The 20,488-nt window shown below is 37.2% G+C and overlaps 1 protein-coding gene across 1 annotated transcript in view; it reads right to left on the reverse strand.

Moving 5' to 3' along the window:
- The window catches only part of NUP205 (nucleoporin 205), a 47,115-nt gene extending 32,095 nt beyond the window's left edge, over window positions 1-15,020 (reverse strand). Inside the window, exons 1-11 of the mRNA XM_065742759.1 lie at window positions 14,990-15,020; window positions 12,146-12,288; window positions 10,980-11,151; window positions 9,909-10,053; window positions 8,853-9,012; window positions 7,554-7,782; window positions 7,224-7,388; window positions 6,242-6,417; window positions 2,980-3,096; window positions 1,369-1,506; window positions 639-789 (exon numbers count right to left, since the gene is read on the reverse strand). Of these exons, the coding sequence (XP_065598831.1) occupies window positions 639-789; window positions 1,369-1,506; window positions 2,980-3,096; window positions 6,242-6,417; window positions 7,224-7,388; window positions 7,554-7,782; window positions 8,853-9,012; window positions 9,909-10,053; window positions 10,980-11,151; window positions 12,146-12,288; window positions 14,990-15,017 (1,624 nt within the window). The 5' untranslated portion in view covers window positions 15,018-15,020. The remainder of the gene's footprint in view (window positions 1-638; window positions 790-1,368; window positions 1,507-2,979; window positions 3,097-6,241; window positions 6,418-7,223; window positions 7,389-7,553; window positions 7,783-8,852; window positions 9,013-9,908; window positions 10,054-10,979; window positions 11,152-12,145; window positions 12,289-14,989) is intronic.
- Between the last annotated feature and the right edge of the window lie 5,468 nt (window positions 15,021-20,488).

Raw genomic sequence — 20,488 nt, forward strand, 5'->3', positions numbered from 1 at the left:
GTTCAAAGGAAAGCTATTGTTTCAGAAATTAGTGGTCTTGTTGTTTTGCTGGAAGTTGTTTTGCTTCTTTGACAACAAACAGGTAAGTGCTAACATGAAAAGCCAGCAGAAAACAGTTTTCTATTTTATTAATCAGAATGTTTGTAGTACTGCTTGGAAGTATTTTTCCAATTTGACCGATGCAAAATATAAAACATAGGATTAACTACCAATTCTTAATCTGTTCTGTTAGAATTTCTTATACATTTCTCAAAATGCTTCTGGAAAACAAAAAACAACAACAAAAACTCAGGGAAGATAACTACATTTAAAATATATCTAACTCATGTAGAAGATAGTACCCACATTGTATTTCACATTAAGCTATACTAATATTCTGCATCTTGTTGTAAGTCATGCCTTTTTAAAATGCACTACTTGGTTAAGTAATTTATTTGCTAAGGTACTCAGACACTTAATTACCTAATCAGTTTTTTTTTTTCCCTAGGTTACACTTTCAAGCAAAGCATTCCAACTACATCTGTGTACTAATAATGCAAAGTGTAAAGCCACAGTTCATTTCACAATTCTTCATTTTTTTACTTTATTACTTCAGAAGGAAAAAATACAAGAAATAGCTGAAGTGTTATTTTTCTTACCATGACTACTGCCATTAACTTTCAGCAAACTAAAGCAGTAATGAGAACACTGAGGCCCACTGGCCAGTCCCCGCAGCATTTTCAAGTATGGGATGTAAATGGTGGAGGGAAGCAGATCTCCCATTTGCCTAACAAACTTTGACAACACAACCTAGAACAAATAAATATATATATATCATTTATACATATACGCTGATACGTGTGTGCATATGTGTTTGTATATATATAGATATATGAGTATTCTAGGAAAACAAGGAAGTCAGAGTGAGAAAACAGATCTAGAAGTCCCTTCCAAACCCTACAATTCTGCGATTCTGAAGCAATCATAGGGGATGTATGTAGAGGTCATCAAACAGAAAACACAAGAGTGCTGACTAACAGCAGTAAAACTGAAGTTTAAGAGAGGTTACTTAGACTCTCTATTACTAAATGTATTGACAACCATGAGTGACTTGCAGTAGCTCATTTTAGAGTAAGCAACAGGAAACACATCCTGCCAAATAAGACATATGCAGATAAGCCAGGGAGAAAAGATGATAATGTCTTCTCAGAGGCTAGCTGTAAATAAGGTAAAAAGGATACCGAACTTTCTTTTTTTTTTACCTCATACTATTGTATAATCTGTTACTGCTTCAGCCTGCAACTATTATTACTTTAATTTGAAGTTAACAGTAATTACTCAAAAAACTTTTTTCCACTTTAAAAATTTTAAAACACAAATGTAGATAACCTGGCGCTGAGGAGGCCGCTGATGAGCTACTCCAAGGTAGGACCCCATGATGGTAGAAGTCTGCAAAGGCTCTGATGGACACCAGTATTCGAGTGCAAGTTCCAAATTAAAGGGGTCTTTCCTATACAGTTCAGCAATCTGTCAGAGAAAGGAGGATGACAAAAAACATCAGTATGTAAAGATGAGAAGATTATTTCTATGAGTACCACTTCCAGGTAAGTGAAGCATGCCTGAAACACAAAGCATCCTACACCATGTTTCATTCCTTAAAACTCTATGAAAAAATGACAGCTGCTTAACAGTAATACCAGAACAAATGACAGCCAGAGAAATCAAAAAGCTCACGTCAAACTTTCATAGCTTTGATACTTCCTATTTAATTCCTACAGGTGAAAGCATTGCTAATAGAAGAGTGGCATTTCTCCTTAAACAACCATTTGTGTATCTTGCTATATTGACTTATCAATATACTTGTTGGTATCAGGATCACAAATTTTTCAATTATACAATTTCTCAGATAACGTTCACTTTTAGTTCTTTGTATAAGTTTACTACTTGAGAAAATATTTCACTAAAACCATTTCTTTTGATGACCTACAGTCTAAAGGGCTACCTTTACATAAGACAAGTAGTCCCTATATTAGGCTGCAATATTTAAAACTGCACACTTGTACATCAGCATGCTAGTTAGCACAAAATACATACATGTTTTTAATTCATAAATGAACAGAAAATATGAAGCAGCCACTAAATTTAAAATTTCTTTCTGATTTTAAGTAGCATTAGGCAACTTTAGTAACTAGTATTTAAATAAACATATAGACTCAATTTTCTTTCTTTTATTAAAAAAAAAAGACTGAAACAAAAAGACCTTTTTTTCAAATGTAATCATAACAAAGGAAATGATGGAATTTGCAATTCCAGCACCAGACTTACTGTGGTCACCTTGACTAGCCTACTCTATAGCAAACATAAAATAGAGTTTCAAAAGTCTCATTACAAATACATCACACATTAGAAAGAATTGTTTAAATAATAGGGGAAAAAAAAGCAGCTTTCTCCCTATGTATTACAGATGATTTTGAAGAATTAAAAAAAGATCAAACGTTGGGTAAAAAATAAGGCATTGATACACACTGGTGTTTAGAATTTACATTCATTTTGTCAGATATTAACTTCAACAATGAGAACTTAAAGAATAAAGGTTGTTTCTAAGTTACATTAAAATGTTTATAATGTATAATATATATATATTATAATATAATATGTTAAGGAAAACGGTTAAGACAATCTTGTTATAATTTAAATTATAGGTATTCAACATTTTCTACAATAACAATAGCTCAAGAATTCCTCCACCAGAAGAAACAACACTGTATTTACTCACTAAACAGGAATGAATTGATGCTTTAACATCAGAAGCCAGGGCAGTATATTCTTTTCATAAAAACTTATAGCAAACATCAATACTTATACAAGAGGCAATTCAATCCAAAGACAGCAAGATCCAGCACTGTAGTTTATCATTTAAATACAGGCTTTCTGATGAAGAAGGAAAGTCACAATCACTTTTTTTTTCCCTATGATAACTTATATGAAAATAGGGCTTACTAAAAGCATTAAATGCTCCAGATCTCTTCGAAGAGAAATAGGTGGATCATTTCCCATCTGAATACTCATGTGGATCATGCGAGCATCTTCATCAGCACGGTTTCTCAGCTGCTTCACCTACACAATTTAAGAAATCAGAGAAAATACCATTCTATATTTAGCTGAGAATGAAATACAAAAGCAGAAATAACTGAATTACCTCAATGGCCTATTAAAAAGTAAGAAAGCAAATGAATTTGCATATACGCAACAAGCAAATTTGATAATTTCATTCATTTATTTATAACAGAGCCTACATTCAAAGATATGCTCCATCACTTCTTCATTATCAAGGCCCTGACTTCACTCGATCCCCTAGTCTGGCTGTAGAAGATAGATCCTTTTCTTCTTTTTATTTTGAAAGAAAGATAAGCTTAGCTAGATTTCACAGAAAGTTTGACTGTAATCCAAAAGGAGAAAAGAGTAATGGAAAATACCAGGAAATACTGTCTTCTATATGAAGATCTCTGGACTGTGCCTTACTTAGCTGTATTTAGAAGTAGCCTTAAACTACTAATTTATATTTTGAGAAGTTTTTGACTGATGCTATTACTTCGGCTCTAGGAATAGTCTACAACTAATAGCACTACTGTATTTCAAGAAATACAGTAGGACAAAAGAGAAAAGAGAAAATACTTACTAAAAGAAAAAGCTGATTTAATATTTTATCAAAAAGCCTTTCACAAAGCAGGCTGCTAGAGTTTTAAAGAAAAAATAGCTATGAGATAAAAAGTTCAGTTCTGTTCTGCTAAATATTAAACAAAGATCAAGAAGCAGCCAGTTCTACACAAATTAAAATGCAGTGATGCCCAATAGTAAGTTCACAGTTCTGTAACATATCTCGAAGTGTAGAACTGAACAGTCAGCTAAAGAATTTGTAATCTCAAAAGGTCAGTTAAAATTAGAGGTAACTATGGAAAGGATAAGAGCAAACTATCCAAACCAGTATACCAACAAAACTCATACACAGACAAAACAGTGCTGATAACTGAAATAGTGGATTACCCAAATTACTAAAGCTAACTATGAGTGCAATACAGTTAACCAAAAGATTTATCCAAACCATAACTGGCAAGCAGCATTAGAATTATACAGAAGAGTTAAATGAAATGCTGAGTTACAGACTTAAAACTAAACAAAGATTATAAATACCTTAAAAGGAAAAGGATCCTGCAAAGCAAAGATTTCTATTTCCCTAAAACTTGAGACTCAGTAGAAATAACTCATAACACATAAGTTAAGCACTGAATAACTGTAGCTGGACAAAAGAATCCCCTTCTACAGCTACATCCTAATTGCCTGTCAACAAGCCTTTCCTCCAAAAGAACTGGCGCTGGCCTCTCTCAAGCAGGAATATAAGCCAATGGTTAGACTTTTGTTTAATAACCTATTACAGAATCCTATTTCTGGCGACAAATCTCTTTTCATGTTTAGGCATGAACAAACCACAGATTTGAACCAAAGCAAAAAAAAACCGAAATACTTTCCTAGAGCCTCACTTTCCATTGTGCTACTGTATGGGAACTGTTGAATCACGGCCTGAGCCACAGATTGATCACCTGAGGCAAGCACTGAGTCAGCCATGAGAACACAGGTGAAGGCAATGCACCTGTGTGACCAGAAGGGGTGGAGTCTGGCTCCACCTCTCCCAGACCCCATTTAAGGGCTGACCACCACTGGGGAAGGATCTCTTGTTGGAGATTCCTTCCGTGTGGAGTTCCACATGAACCTTAACCTTCGGTGAAGGTGAGCCCTTCCTAATTTATCAGGTGTCTTTATACCATCTGTAAAACCTGTCCAAAAATATACCATCCATCTTCATTATATTGTGTGGGTACTATTCATTCAGGGAATTCACCCTACAGAAACAAAGAGATGTATCAACAAACAGCCTTGAGGTTTTCATGCAGCTCTGTGGGATACAGGAAACAGGGTCAGGTGTGCATCTAGAAAATCAGCAACTTGAGCCTGACTCAGCCTTCAGCTCTTCTACCTTCATTCAAATAATCTGGCTATATGTCCTTTGTGAAATTTAGTATAAATACAGGAACATGTTTCATCTCTGGTGAGGTAACACTATCCTCAAAACTATCTTGTTAAAAAAAAAGTTCCCAAATCCAAACATGTTAGCACCTGATTGCTCACAGAACTTTCATAAGACACACCTCACGTACTGCTCATATATTCAACGTACTCCTATGGGCTACTGCTTCTGTACTGCAGAAGACACTGCTGAAGGCAGCCTTCAAAGAAAGTCCAAAGTCTGTTACAACACAGTCAATTCTGTATGCAGGCAACCACTGAAGCAGAAGTATATTGCTAAAGTTATCTACAAGAATTTGCGTGAAATGCCATCATATTTGTTCTTCTGTGGATATTCTGTGGGTTAAACAGACGGCTTCAGAAAATAACGTGTAAAACCAACGAATTATAAATTAGTATTAAAGACAAAAGCTCTCTCCAGTATTTTTATATGTGCCCTCAGAGATTCTTAAAGCTCAAACATTTTCCTGCCAATATTGTTCTCATTCTGACAGTTTACAATGAACAGAATTTTAAAATATTCCTTTTTTTCCTCATTGAAAGAAGTAATTATTTGCAACTCCAATTACAGCTCAACACAATGGAGGTCAAAAAATAAAGCTTCTATCAATTAAGTAAAAGTATTTTCATAGAATTTTCATTTTCCATGCCCAGATACGAGGTCTTACACAAATAAAGCTATTGTAAATGCTTCAAACTTTTTTAAACCCCTTTCACATTTCTGTTCTAGCTCTCCTACCAACAACTGATGGTACTACTGAAAGAAACAGCAGCATCCTTCCCCTTAAACATGAAAAAGTTTGACACTAACAGAATGAAATAAACAATGAAGGACAAAAACAGTCAGTTCAACTGCCTGTATCTAAAGAGATAAAAAAAAAAAAGACAAACACATACTGCCAACAACCCCAGAATTCGTTTAAATTATGAGCATTTAAAACAAAACCAAATCACTACCACCACAATAGCTTACTCTGCACATCTCACCACGCTGAAATAAAACATGATTTTTAAAACACTTCAGTATGGAAAACAAACCCCAAATGTTATGGATTCCACAAAAGAGTTCTGAACTGCAGCACCTCAAGGCTCTACATTATCAGCCCCAATTTTAGAAATATAGAAGACATCTACATTTCTCAAGAACTGCTATTTGCAGAAAACAAAACAAAAATCTTACTTTCATTGGCATGAGTGCAAGGAAGTCTGTGACAAGGTTATGAATCTTGCGAATATAAAATTCCTCCTGGTAGAAATTTTCAGATCCCACAACAGATTCCGTCAGGAACAGAAAGACGTTATCAGCAACTGCTAGCTCTGCCATTGCTTCATCTGCCTCTGTGAATTCTGCAAGAGCTGGGCAATTAAAAATAAATAAATTACAAAGGAGAGAAAAAAATGAATTACAACTATCTGTAAACTAGCTAACACATTTTAGAATAACTGTCTGACAAGCAAACCAACATTCTGCTATCCTCTAGGTTTTTTTTTCTGCTGCACAGGAAAAGTCCAGACCAGAAAAGACAAGTTACTATAAGGTGATAGTCTCAACTTTCTTCTCTAAGTGAGATAAAGAGCATAATCCATTAAATCTATGATCAAACCTAAGGCTGTGTACTGCCTTCCTAAGGCTGAAGCACAAACCTACATTAATTCAACATTAACTACAATGTGTACATTTTCTTTAATAAACATTCTGTAGTAGACTCAATTCTGAGCTAGTGTGGAGCATAGAAAGCTTGTGAAGTACAGGAAAAAAAAAATAAGACATCTGTCCTCTTAAGATGCTGAGACAAAAATATCTCCAGAGGCAAAAAGTCATAAACATGAATCTATAATCTATTTTTAATTTAACCGTTCAAGTTAATATTAAAGTAGGTAAGATGCAATTTTTCACATTTTTCAGTGTATTAAAATCCCTTTCACTTCACTGAGATACTATACAATATTAATGTCTAATGACTAATTATTAATAAACCTGTGTACTTACCATAGCAATTTAATTCTCAACAACCAAATTCACACACCAAGAAAGCTTTGAAGTAGTGTCAACAGTAGCTTTATTATGAAAGTAAATACCAGTGCTTTGAGAAGGGAACATATACTTTGACTTGCAAGCTCAGAATACTGAAGTGCACTAACTGCAATTCAGGGTAATTTACCTGTCACATCAGAAAATTGGGATATTCCTCGTAATGCCAGTGCCCAGGCTAATCTAACAGTTGCTTGCAAGCCTGGTAGCTTCCAAGGCTGAGACTCCTGAAGACGAGTGTGTATTGTTGCTATGTACTGTCTTTCTGCTAGTAGAGGGAGCCGGTGCATGAGATCTTAAAAGAAAAAGAAAGCCACAAATGCAACACCATCAACCCTTGAACATGAAAAACAGCATGGGAAATTTCACCAATTTGTTATCAACAAATAAGACCAGTTGAATAACAATGTATCTATCTGCACAGCATAACCTCCCTGAGAAAGAAACCTATCAGCATTACCTTCACGGTCCTCTGTGCCTTGTTCCAGAAAGCTGACATCAAAGCAGTAGAGGAGTGCCATGAGAAGAGACAAGTTCACAGCATCCAATGAGCCATCAGCTTCTACTGTTACTTTCTCCAAGTAACTTATGAGGATTAGAGTGTCATCCTTACTCAGCGGTGACTGGCAGGTCCAGACAAAGAGACTTTCAGCCAAGGACTGTCGGCACTCTTTGATGAGGTCAGAAACCTTTTGAAAGAAATAAGAGCATATGAATGAACCAGCAACACTTCCAATTTGTCCTTCTCAGTTATTATGACTAGAGTAAGCTAAAAACAACTCTAAAAAGAGCAGGAGTAAATGCTGATATTTTTTCACTGCTAAACGACAAAAGGCACTTTTTTTCTTGTTAAATGCCCCTATTTCATGCCATTTCATATGGTCTGTGACATGATATCTCTGAGTATGACAATATGCAAACCAGCATGGCAGTCCAGATCAGAAGATACAAATCTACACAGAATTTTGTAGCTACAAACGTAATACATACAGAAAACTAGACGGATATTCTTTGGGTTGTTTCTAGATAAATAGCAAAAATGTAAAACTGATTATTTGGCAGAAAATGAATTAACTGATTACATCATAAAATAAATTTTAGTTATATCACATATCAGAAAGATCAGGAGTTAAACTGTTTAAACACTTAAAAGTTTCATATTGCAAGCACACTGTATAGCTAGTCACAGTCCCAATTAATTCCAAGGAATACAAAAATGAGAACTGATTTTCAAGCAGTTTTTACTGTTTACAATTTGAGATGCTTCTGATCATATTAACACAAATGGATAATTAAAAAAATGCGTTATTTGCCTGACTAGACCTGGTTTCATTCTCTTTAAACATTTTTGAATTTTATTTTTCAATTTTTATTCTATTCTATTTTTATTTATGGTGGAAATGAAAGCAGATAATTAGATATACACTTTTAAGAATAAAATAGCAAAAAAATTGTACTACATGTGAATATTGCACTTCTATACAGCCCTTAATTCCACTCCTTCAGTAAAGATAACACGTGTCCTTATGTAAAAGAGCAACAGAGAAACAAATCCAGGTAGTAATCTGGATTACACAGCGATATAGTGTAAAGTGCAGAGCAGTTACTTTTATATCTCAACCAGTAACGTAGCTCCCAAAGGTAAAGAAAACAGAAAGTAGGGAGGAAAAAAAAAATCATCCATCTCTCTTTATGATCCAACTGTATTTCGTTCTGTGCAGTGATATGGAAGAATAATTACACCCAGCCTCCTCTTTACCTCTTTGCGATGTTTCTCACTGCCCAATCCTCGCTCTCTCTGGAGTTTATCAAATTCATTGTTTAAATCAATTTGAGACACAAGTGTGAGGATTTTCTGAGTCAAACCTTGCTCCATTAGGTCATCTGTAAAGCGTGTTGTCATGGACACTAGCTCTTGACTATAACAGAGGGAATATAAATGTAACAATTAATCATACTATTCTCAGTCACAGAGGAATTCTAAAATAATGAATCCCATCAACTGCATATGCAAGCTGACATAAAATGCACACCTACATTATACACATATAAAATAATTTAATGTGCATGAGTGATCAGTAAGCAGTGCTCTGTCTAAACACGCTGAATGGATACAAAGTCTGTATGTAACTAGGTCTAAGAACATGGAATATGAGGATAGTGCAATATGGATTAGGTAGGTTGAGATTTCTAACAAAAGGCAAAAAGCATTATGATTAAGAAGCACATCATTCATAAGCTCACATCCCCTTTCTCACTAGGAAGTGCAATTATCCAACATCCTAACAAAGCAGCAGAATTCATTTTAAAGCAATACTTTCTTTTAAGTTACAGAACTTAAGTTTATGCCATAAGACATCTTTTAAGCTTTCTGCATTTAAGCAATCACAGTGCACTGTAACTAAACAGTGTGTAATGTTCTTAGTCAAAAAGACGTGCTTGCAGTAGACAGTGCATCCATTTCAAGTAGAGGCAGGAACACAATTCTCTGCTTTGTGGGATGTGGGAAGTCAGAACACAGCAAAGGCAGAAACTCAGTTTCTCAAATACTGAGTAATCATCACTGGTTTGAGCAGCAGCAACTGGGAGGGTGCCTGAAACAAAACACTGCTAAAAGCTGAAGCAGTATGAAAAAAATGAAAATAAAATGGGTATCCTCATTATCTGTTAAACATACTACTAAAACAGAGAATATTATGTTTAAACATGAAAGCAATAGCCTTAGGTTACAACTATGACAAACCTGAGAATATCTGCATGCCCCTAAGCCTACACAGTCCCAAAAGCATTAAAAGTAGCTAACCCAAATACAGACCTGAGTTCCAATGTCCATGTCTTGCCTTGGCGTGACTGGATGAGAGTTCGTAGTGAATTGGCTATGCACCTCTTTCCATCCCAGTACAACAGCACAGCCACAAGACCTCTTGTAAGACCAGGAAAATGAGGTTGCTGGTGTTCTCCTATTGAGTGAAAAGAATATCCAAGGAAATTTGAGGATACATATTCTGGTAATAGCTTTATATGACTGTATTTCTAATTTAAATATAAACAAACAATCCAAAGCAACCACTGTTACTCACTATCACTTTGATTTGCTTCAGGCATTTCCAAGAAATCCTAAGTGTTTTGGGTGATATTAAAACTCACATCCAACTATTAAAACTTCCTCAAACTAAAGAGTGGAAGTGCAAGTCCATAAATAACCTAGGTCAAATGGTATTTGCAATATCTGCCTGTCTTAATCAGTTCAAGCTAATTACCAGAAAAATATTTTTCCCTTGTTCAAAATGAAATTTTCTTTCTGAATTTACAACAGAAATGCAAGTTCCAACTAGAAATTGAGACTGGTTTCAAGGTGATTTTCCAAAGGTGACAAACTAGCAAGCCATTTCTTCATGAATTTGAAAAATAGTTAACGATGAACAGTAGCTAATAATGATAACTAAGATATTATATTTAATAACACTGAAATCGCTTTCCAGAACACAACCCTTACTAATCATTTATTAGATTATAACTAAGTAGTTACATATTAATGTGTAATTAATACATAATTTGCAGAACCAATGTCTATTTTTAGACCATTTAAGTTATTTTAAAACTTTTCTTTCTCCATCACTGAATTTAAAATCTTCTTTTTTTTTTAATCAAATTACTCCCTTTTGCAAAACCTGCATAAGATAAAACATGAAAACATAAAAGTTCAGAACACTGCCTTTACATTAAATGACAGCAGGTAGTAGAGTTTATTTTAAGACCATTCTAAATGTCAGGAAAGTCAGGTCTTGACAGAATCATGCACTCATGTTAGGCATACACTTGACATAAAAAGGAGGGTTCTATTTAAGCTGCATTTGCCCAGCTCTTAAATGTTTTCCCTTCTTACCAGCTAGAAGAAGTTCAACAGCTGCCAACTCTCCAATGTCAAAGAGGTCACTGAGGATAAAGGCTTCTCTGATGAGTTGTTCTGGCAAAAGCCTGGTTCCCTGCTGACCTTGGATAGCAACCCCTTCTGTACTTGCTTTCTGAATTTTCTCATGCTGCTGAACATTCTTTGGCTGGAAGAGAAACAAGAATCCAAAGTTATTCAAAATGGCAAGATGAAAAACCAAAGGAAGCTTTACACATTAATCCTTCCTCACAAATACATTTCTGATGGGTTAGATTGTCCTCTTAAAAACAAAGGCAGCATTTCTAAACACAAAGATGGTAAAGGTATCCCAATAACACTTTACACTTCACAGCAATAGTCTTGTAGTGAGAACATATCAAAAAACAGTATTGTACAATCACTGTTAGTTTACTGAAAACAACGGATCTGAGAATTAAACTTTGCTAAAATTCTCTACAGAAATGGGCATCAGATCAATGAAAGGTATTAGGAACTGCTGCATTTTTAAAAAATGTCTGTTTTCCATGTCATTATTTTTTCTATTAAACTCAGACACTCAAATATGCTGACAAGTCTTTGTATCTCACTGTAAAATCTTCCGATCTACTGGTCTCATAAAGCCACACACTACTTCAGAAGTAACAACAGGAAACATTTATAGTTACTACCTTGTGATCCATTAGCCAAGAAGCAGCGATTTTTTCCAAACCATGTCAAACTCTGAACAATTTATATAATATATATTTCATAGACCCACGTTTACCTGTTCTGTGGGTTCATTTATCTAACTAACTGAAGCATGAGCATGGGCCAATGCCAGAAGAAATAGTTTTGTGCTTCATTTCAGACAAACAAGAATATTCACGGAAAAAGCAACACTGGATCAATGGATCATCAGATATTCTTACTACTCCTTTCAAAAAATTCAAGTAATCAGAGGAAAAATGTTACAATTATCCTATACAAGAGGCAAAATAACGTGTTTTTCAAGCTACTTCTCTCTGTTCAACAGAACAAGATTTCTGTAAGACAGCTGTGTAATGTACTGTAAAAATGTAGAATAGAAGGTACAGTCAGTGCCTAAATATGCAATCCAGCAATACAAAACAGAGAAAATTATCAGTTCTCCAAATCGTTCTGTAAGAGCATTTGTCCAGTACCGGATTTCTGAAGAGAGAGATGAAGTCAGATCTGTGTTTCTTTAAAACCTGGTCGAGGCGATGAATAGCTTCAGGTTGCCTTTTGCAAATGGCATTCATTACAGTCTGCAATATGTCCTTATATGGACCCCACAGGCTGGCAGCTGGAAGAAAAAAATAGAAATAAATAAACAGATTTCTTTTTAATAGAAAGAAATAAAACAAAAAAAAATATGCATAGATTCTGTGATAAGAAATAGGAAAAAGAAAAAAATAATTCTTCATACAGTATTTTCAATAGGATTTTTTTAGTGACAGTGTGGATTGTTACACACATCAAGTGAAACATATTTTCCCCTTTTTATGGTACAGAAAACAACAATCACCTGATATAAAACCTAACTGATTAAGAGAAACATAAAAGATGATGCAAGCAGGTAAGTTTTGGGACTGGAAGTCAACATCTCATGTCCTTATATACTTAAGAAACTCCACCCTCTTCAGTGAGATTAAAGAATAATTACAAATTAGCAGCAGTCGTTGAATCTGAATGAAATTCAGCAAGATAGGCTTCCTGCTTTTAGCAAAAAGACCAAACCAAAGAAATACTCAGTAAGAGGGACTATGAATGAACAATTGCTCTATCAGAAAGTGATGCATCACCAGACTACGGAGAATAAAATATATATTAGAAACCAAAGCTGTAAGTGTAAAGGTAATACCATATAAATGTTAAAAATCATAAACCTGAAGACATTTTCTCATTTGTTCAACCTTCTCACTCTAATTAAAAAAAAAAAGTACTTTGGATTCATAAACACATTTGCTGCTATCATTGTGCATTAGAGTTTCTCAAAGATATCGATTTGTTTTAATAGAAATAGACAGATCAGCACAAATAATTACCTCCGTACATTAAGAAGAGACTAGGTTATTTCTGGAAGCTAGCAAGCACAAATTTAAGTCAAGTCTGACCCTATTCCAGAATCTCTCTCCTCCTCAATACTGAAAAAGTTTCCTTTGAATACTTCAAACCGGAATTCAGTACTACAGCTGTCAGTATTCACTAGAAGTAGCAACATTCACAAACCAAAGTCTGCAGTATAAAGATTACACTAGAATTTTCCCCATTTGCCTCAGGTCTCATGAAAATAGTATGGCAACCCATTCCTCAGACTTCTGTCAGTACCACTGTGTAAAGAGACAACCCCCACCAAGTATTAACATCCCATTAAAAAAAAAAAACCAAAAAATAGAGATTATAAGGTCCATATAACAAAAAGTAACAAAATGTTTCTCTTCTTAAAGATAATCTGTAATCATGGAAGTTTCAGATTCTAAACTCAAGCCACTGCTAAAAGCATGATCACATCTATAATCCAAATTGCTGTGATGAGCACAAACTATAAGAGCACAAAGATGTGCAGAGAAAGGAACAAGCACCTGGGATGGAAATCAGCTGAATCGTTTTGTTTCTCTCAGTAACCATGCTAACTTTTGCCACTACATTATTTCTGTTACTCCAGTTTTAGAAGGACTGCCCATCCTACCAGGGTATGTAAGGACAGGCTAGGCTGCTTCTTCTGACAAAGCCTTCTATCAAGCTACAGACTTGTCCCTGCTAGGTCTGTCCTCACAAACAACTTACTACAATCTAAGGCAAAATTTCCATTAGCTGTAGTGTTACATCTGGCTTATTTTTTACCTTATCTTTTGTCCATACATTTCCTCCTTCACCTTCATTTTTATTTTACCTGTAGGTTTCATAATTTGTTTTACTATTACACAGCAAGAGAGACCAAATGACTACCATTTTCACCTTAACGAAGTCATCACTGTTCAGATCTTCCTCCACCCTCAAATGAAGGATCTGTTTTATAAATGTTATCTGTGGTGGGGCAAAGGATGTAATTGCTTCATTTAGATCATGACACCTTCTATGTAAGTTTACTCCATGCTAGATGTGGGAGCTGAGCTTTTAAAATCTGACAGCTTTATTAACTACTTCACTATGATATATACTACCATTTGGCCACGCCCACATTCTAGTCATAGTCACAACTGCTATTCAGAATGTCTCTGCACTCTCCATTTTAACCCAGTCCAAAGCTATCAAATGCAAATACCTGAGAGAGAATAACCATGTAACAATACAGGCTGGGAAAAGCTATTTTAATGCACGTTCAGGCAGATAAAAAGTTGATCAACCTCACAGAAAGGGCAGCCTGTGCACACTGAGATGTGCTAACAGAATGGCAGCCAGCAGTGCACGGAAGCAGCTGAGCATCTCTGAGGTAGTACTGCGTCGAGCTCTGGGCTTCCCAGAGCAAGCAAGATAACGAAGCAGGCAAGCAGAGAACATAATTAATGAGAAGGCTGAAAGAACTGATCTTGTTCAGTCGTTAACACCACGAGGGTTATCAAACTTTTGAGCAGAGGCCCAAGGCGTTCTCTAGGAGAATCTCCATCCTCAGAAACGCCCAAAACCCGTTCGGATAAAGCTCCGTGGCACTGTACCTAGCTGGCTGTACTGCAGGCAGGCGGGGAGAGGCGTTGGACGGGGTAACAACCACACAACATCCTGAGCCGGACCCATAAGGATCGTCAAGTGCAACTCCTGGCTCCACGCAAACCCCACTCAAACATCAGACGCACACAGGGAGGCAGCACCCGGGCAGGGCGGCCGCTCGGACCATCCCGTAGCGCCGGGCCTGCACGGAGCGCTTCCTCTACGCTCGACGGTCCCGAGGTGCGAGTTTCCCGCTGTTCCCTCCCGGCCGACGCGCCAAGGAAAGCCGGAGAAACCCGCAGTCGGCGGCGCCGCCGCCCAGCAGAGCGAGGAGGGGCCGCGCGGGTTCCTCTTACCCGAATTTACCGCCAACGGCGCCGCCATCTTGACCAGAGCAGGCGCGGGCCGGCGCCGCGCCCGAGGAAGGCCCACGTGGAGTGGGGCCGCCCGCGGCGGCGCCTCGGGGGAGAGGGGTGGCGCCCCTCCGCGCGCGTCCCTGCCGGGCGGGCCGAGGTCCCGCAGCCGCACCCCGCTCCCAACCCGGAGCTCGGGAGGGCCGCTTCACGCCGGGAGAGCGGCAGCCCGAGGCAGCCGTGCGGCGGGGCCTTATGCTCCGAGCCGAGGCATGACGGGAGCTGTAGGCTGAGCGCAGGTGCCTGCCTGAGGCAGCGCGGTGCGGCCGCTGCTTGAATTCGTGTTAACGCCTTTCCACGGCGGCTGCAGGGCGGCACGGGGAGGTGGGATGCCGGGCAGAGCCGAGCTCCATCGCGCCCCGAGGTTCTGCGTTTCCGCATTCCTTCGTGTAATGTAAATAATGAAGTCATTCCTTCATTCATTCATTTCCTCATTCAGCGACGGGGATTCATGTCGTGCTGAAGGGAAATCTTTCACGTCCCACCCGTATTAATTAAATGAAGAAGGATGCCTGAAGTCAGATTCTGCAGCATGGTGTAAATTCATTAGAACTTTCTTTTCGTTTTTTATATTAAAAAATACAGGTTTTTTTCTTCCCCCACCCCAAAATCAGAGTGGTTTGTGTTTCTGTGTCTGCAAACTGAAGCCTTTACAAAAATAATTTGGAAACGCATTACGGTGGCTGATCCTTATTTTAAAATACAGATAATTGAAACAGTACAATCCACTTAAAACCAGTAAACTACATTTTTGGATCAACTTTGCTAGTAAGTGTGGGGCATCTAAAAGCAATATCTTTCTTGGTCTTCTATTGTAAGCTAAGGCTTATAATTTTGTTTAACAAAAGGACTCTGATAGGGGTTATACCATGAGGAAATCTGCCTTTAAACTCTTAAGTATAAGATAAAGCTATGGGAAGGGAAGGGAAGGGAAGGGAAAAGAGGAAAGACATTTATACACGTTACTGGAGCTGAAGAGTGAATGTTGCTATCTTAGAAGTGCTGCATATCTGAAGTCAATTTACTGTCCTCCATCCCAGTAGTAATTATCCAGAAATTCTCTCTTGTATTACCATTAAGACAAAAGAATCCACCAAAAGCATGTATTCATTTTTAGTGTCAATAGTTTCTCCTCTTGAGCTTTATTAAAACAATATTTTGCCAGTTGCTGTACAGTATCCAACAAACTAGACCCATGGGAAACTGGCAAAATAAATACCTTTGCTTCTGTATAATTGGATGGCAGAGGGGGCATTATAGAGAAAGTGGTGGTCCTGGGGTGAGAGTGAATTGGCAAGATAGCTATAGGAAAAAAGAGACCAAAACCAGAGAAAGTTTCTGGAGAGAACAGAGGTAGCAATCGAAGAAAAAATAATCGAATAAAAAGTCTGACTTGTTAAGAATAGCTTCTCACAGACTTCATTGGACCTTACTTGTTCATTTAGTCACAGGGCTTATATTTCCTTGAGATTTCTGTTTTCCTTGTTTTAGCCATGAGCCTGTGCAGATCTATCATAACAATAAGATTAGTGTTGAATTATTTATTTTGTTCTAGGAAAAAAACAACAGCAACAAAACAAAAGTGGCAAGCAACAGGTAAAAGTAGAAAAGCTAAATTACTCCACAAACAGCAGAACTAATGCAACCTAAGTACAGCGTTTCTGTAGCTTCTCTTTTTGCATTCAGCACTGCAAAGCCACGTCCCTACTCCTACAGTGCACGTGTGCCACCCCAAGACTTGTGGCTGTGAGGAGAGAAAGAGCAGGCAGGTATCATGATAAATTCACAGACGTGCTTTTAGATCACCTGGCTGTGGCAAACCTAATACCTGAAGATTTGTTTCAGTCTTTCCAACAGCAGGGGCACTCATTTTCATCTTTTACCATATTCCCTGATTTACACAAAGCTCGTGAGGACATAAACTTTTAAGCCCATTAGCCCTCAATCATATTACATTGGAAATGGTTCAGGAATTGCAACAGGTTCAAAAGCTACTGAAAAAAATTGGCAGAGTGATTTCCTAAGATTCATTTACTTAAGAAACATGACCCAAAAAGAGAAATAAATAAATGATTTTTTTAAGCCTTTTCCAGGCATTAAGAACTGTCATATTTCTTTTGGCATTGTGATGCGGCCAGATTGCTTACTTTTTTTTTTTTTTTTTTTTGCATCTCTGTTGGAGAAAAAATCCTGTTGAACCACTGCAGATTTAATACTTTACATTTCCAGATAATTCTTTCCTGATCTTTGCCAAGTGGCCAACAGTAACATAGCAACATGAAGCAAAAGCACCATGAAAAGAGTGGATGGAATGGGGCAGGCCATTGGGCAATTGAACTTCAAAAGAAAAATACCAGTTAGCTGCAACTCCTTTCTTTTCTCTGTTGGCAATGGGGCTTTTTTTTTAATGCAAAATAGTTGTGACAGTACAACTCCTATTACAGATGAGGGGATGAATCTAGATAAACTATACAGTACATTCTAAACATATTTACATCAGCATAGCCACATTCATCCACGCTTTGATGAGTAGGCAAGTCCACGCATACAAATTCTTTGCTTTTTCTTGCTTTATTGCCTGTTCTTTAATTTAGGATCTTACTGTTTAGCAAGATCACTCACTGGTGTAGTAGTCTATTTTTAGTCTACCAAGTCAGTAAAGTCTTTTTTAAAGGAAAAGACTACCTCATTCCTCTTCCTAACAATAACTCTCAGCAAGTTCTCCTCCAAGACAGCTGGGTTCAGTGAGGGACACATGCTTCCTTCATCCTTAATTAGAAGATGGAAATCTGTGAAGTATTAAAGGCAGGCTGACACTAAATACCTACGATGGACATTAATTCCTCTGGATTCCAGGGAAAGGAGGTCCCCACATTGCCTGCAGAGTACTGAATTCTGCTTGTGTCAGGTGAGATCTTGCATAATGTATGTTGTTTTCCAGAGGTGGAAATAACTACTAGTAAGAATTAAAATCAGCTGCACATTGGAAACCTGATCTTTGCTTTGTGATATAATACAGGTGCTATTTATATTAGATCCACTCGTTGTTTTTCGTAGCCAAATCACATACCAAAATGCAAAAATAATAACGATGATACAATTAACTCTGCATTATATTATGATAAGAAAGAACAATTATTAGTAATAAATAGTTATTCCTAATGCACAAGTGACTATCCTTAATCTCCTACCATTAATTTTGTGTACCATTGTGATCACATCCTGCATGATATGAAATGCATTGTAGCTGAAAAAGATGCCTCGTGAAAGTATTTCTCCATACAGACCAGTCTTCGCCTTCTGAAATACGGCTTTTTCTCCTAAAAGTCAAAAGCATTTCTGGCTACTGATCAGACTATAAACCTTCCTTGAGCTTTTATTTTGACTGACGCTAACACTGTGCATCTCAGCTTACTCATCTGTAAAAATGGATATAACATTTCACAGTAGCCTGGAATGCTGATCAACTGGATCTTTAGCCTGGCCCTATCTGAAAGGAGAAAAAGAATGCATTCTGAGGTTATATTAGCAGAGTAAAATCCCTGACTTCTCTTGCCATGCAGGATAATTTTCCTGAAAACTTAACTGACTATAATCCTGTCTTCATTGCAAAAAGCTGTGTTTTATACATCAAGATAATTAGCTCAGCATCAAATCTTAGAAGAAAAGTGTAAGACATGCAGTGATTCTCAAAAAAATAACTTTCTAATATCTCTGTTTTTCCTCCTAGATATTTCTACTGTCACCATGGTATCTAAGCTCATCACAGAAACTGTGTGAGGTTGTTGCTAGCTTGAAAAAGTGGTTTATCTACTCCAAGACAACAAAGAGCTAAATGTTCTCAAAGTTATATGAATACCTTCCTCAGGATCTGGGAGTGGAGAAAAGGGAGCAGAACAATGGCAAGTGCTGTCCTTCCTATGTCAATTACAACAATTATTGACTATAGGCATCTGGTCATAAATGAATGCCCTGATAAATGCCGTCAGTTATTTCCCTGCTCAACAAATGGGTATTTATGATCCCTGTTGGAGCTGTAGAGGTACAATGAAAAATACTATTCTTGGCTATGTAATGTATCATTAACTATTTTGACAATGAACTTTTTGCTCTTCTTCTCCCTCCCAGAATTAAAAATAGCTTTTGAATTCATTTTTTTGCTTGGTAGTTTGTTTTTTATAATTCCTTCATTTAGGTTCTGAAGGGAATCAACCAGTTACTAGCGTAGGAGATATGAAATAATCATTGTAGTGCTTTAACAGCTAGTAATTGACAACAAGAGGTAGAGAAACATGCAGCAGGGAAAATGAGAGAAAAATGAAGTGTAAGTAATATGGAGATATTTAATATAGTAAGTAGAAATGTTGGCACATCAATTGCCTTATTGATATTCATTCTGTTCAGTGATTTCTCTATCAGATTTACAGATGGTTTATGTTTTTGCTAGATGCCAGCCTCACAATTTCAGACTTTGTTCTGAAATCCACCGTGAGCTATTTCCAAGGTATCTTGTACCCTGCAGGCTGACTTACACACTTACCTGTTGGATTCTCATCAGAGAATGGCTGTGCTGAAATAGATGTAAGGCACAGAAGAGTAATGAGGTCACTGACAAGACTGAAGGTGTGAAAGGTTGCACAAAAATGTCTGTGCTAATAATGTAAAGCACAGGGTTTTTTCAAGTGGCGATAGAGGAGATGGGAGAGAAAGCATCTTGGCAGTAATAATCTGAGCTCAGTTGGAAAATATCAGGACTTTATGCCTACAAACTGAGTTGATCTGATATGAGAACCCATAGGATTCAGGAAAAAATGGCATCTCAAAATACCTCCTCTACTGCAACATAAATAGGCTTCACAAATTATACTAGCATTCATTATTTTCCTAGTGACATCTACTTATTTGGAGTTTTATGGGTACAAGAGGACAAGCTCCTCCACACTAAAAATGTGTGTAGAATTTGTCTTGCACACTTCAGGTAGTCAGTTACTGGAGTACTTTCCATGTCTTGATGCTCTGAGATTGCGTATTCACACAGGAGTCTCTTTCATATAGGCTATATAAGGAAGGATTTGCTTTCAGCTCAAGTCCATTTTTGGTTTGCTTAAGTTTTCTGAGGATCAGGAAGAATAATCCTCAGCTGCAAGAATCTGAAGGACATGGACAGAACAAATCAAATTTCTGGAATGGGCAACTGTGTTAATTGGCTGTGTTGTCAGATTATTTCACTAAAAGTCACCAATCTGTTAAAAGTCTCTTCCTGCCTTATTTGGTTATGACTATGCTGCAGAAGGATAATGAGAAGCAACGTTAGCTGTTCACAGTTAATAGGGCAATTGTTGAGACCACATGTTCAATAACTCCTACCAAGGTGACACCTTAGATGTTGAAGTGCTAAACTATATTACATGCTTGAGTAATCAAGGCTGGAATTTATGGCTT

This window comes from Cyrtonyx montezumae, unplaced genomic scaffold, assembly GCF_038088225.1.
Source record: "Cyrtonyx montezumae isolate F1298 unplaced genomic scaffold, pur_monq_1.0 scaffold_3, whole genome shotgun sequence".
Taxonomy (NCBI): Eukaryota; Metazoa; Chordata; class Aves; order Galliformes; family Odontophoridae; genus Cyrtonyx; species Cyrtonyx montezumae.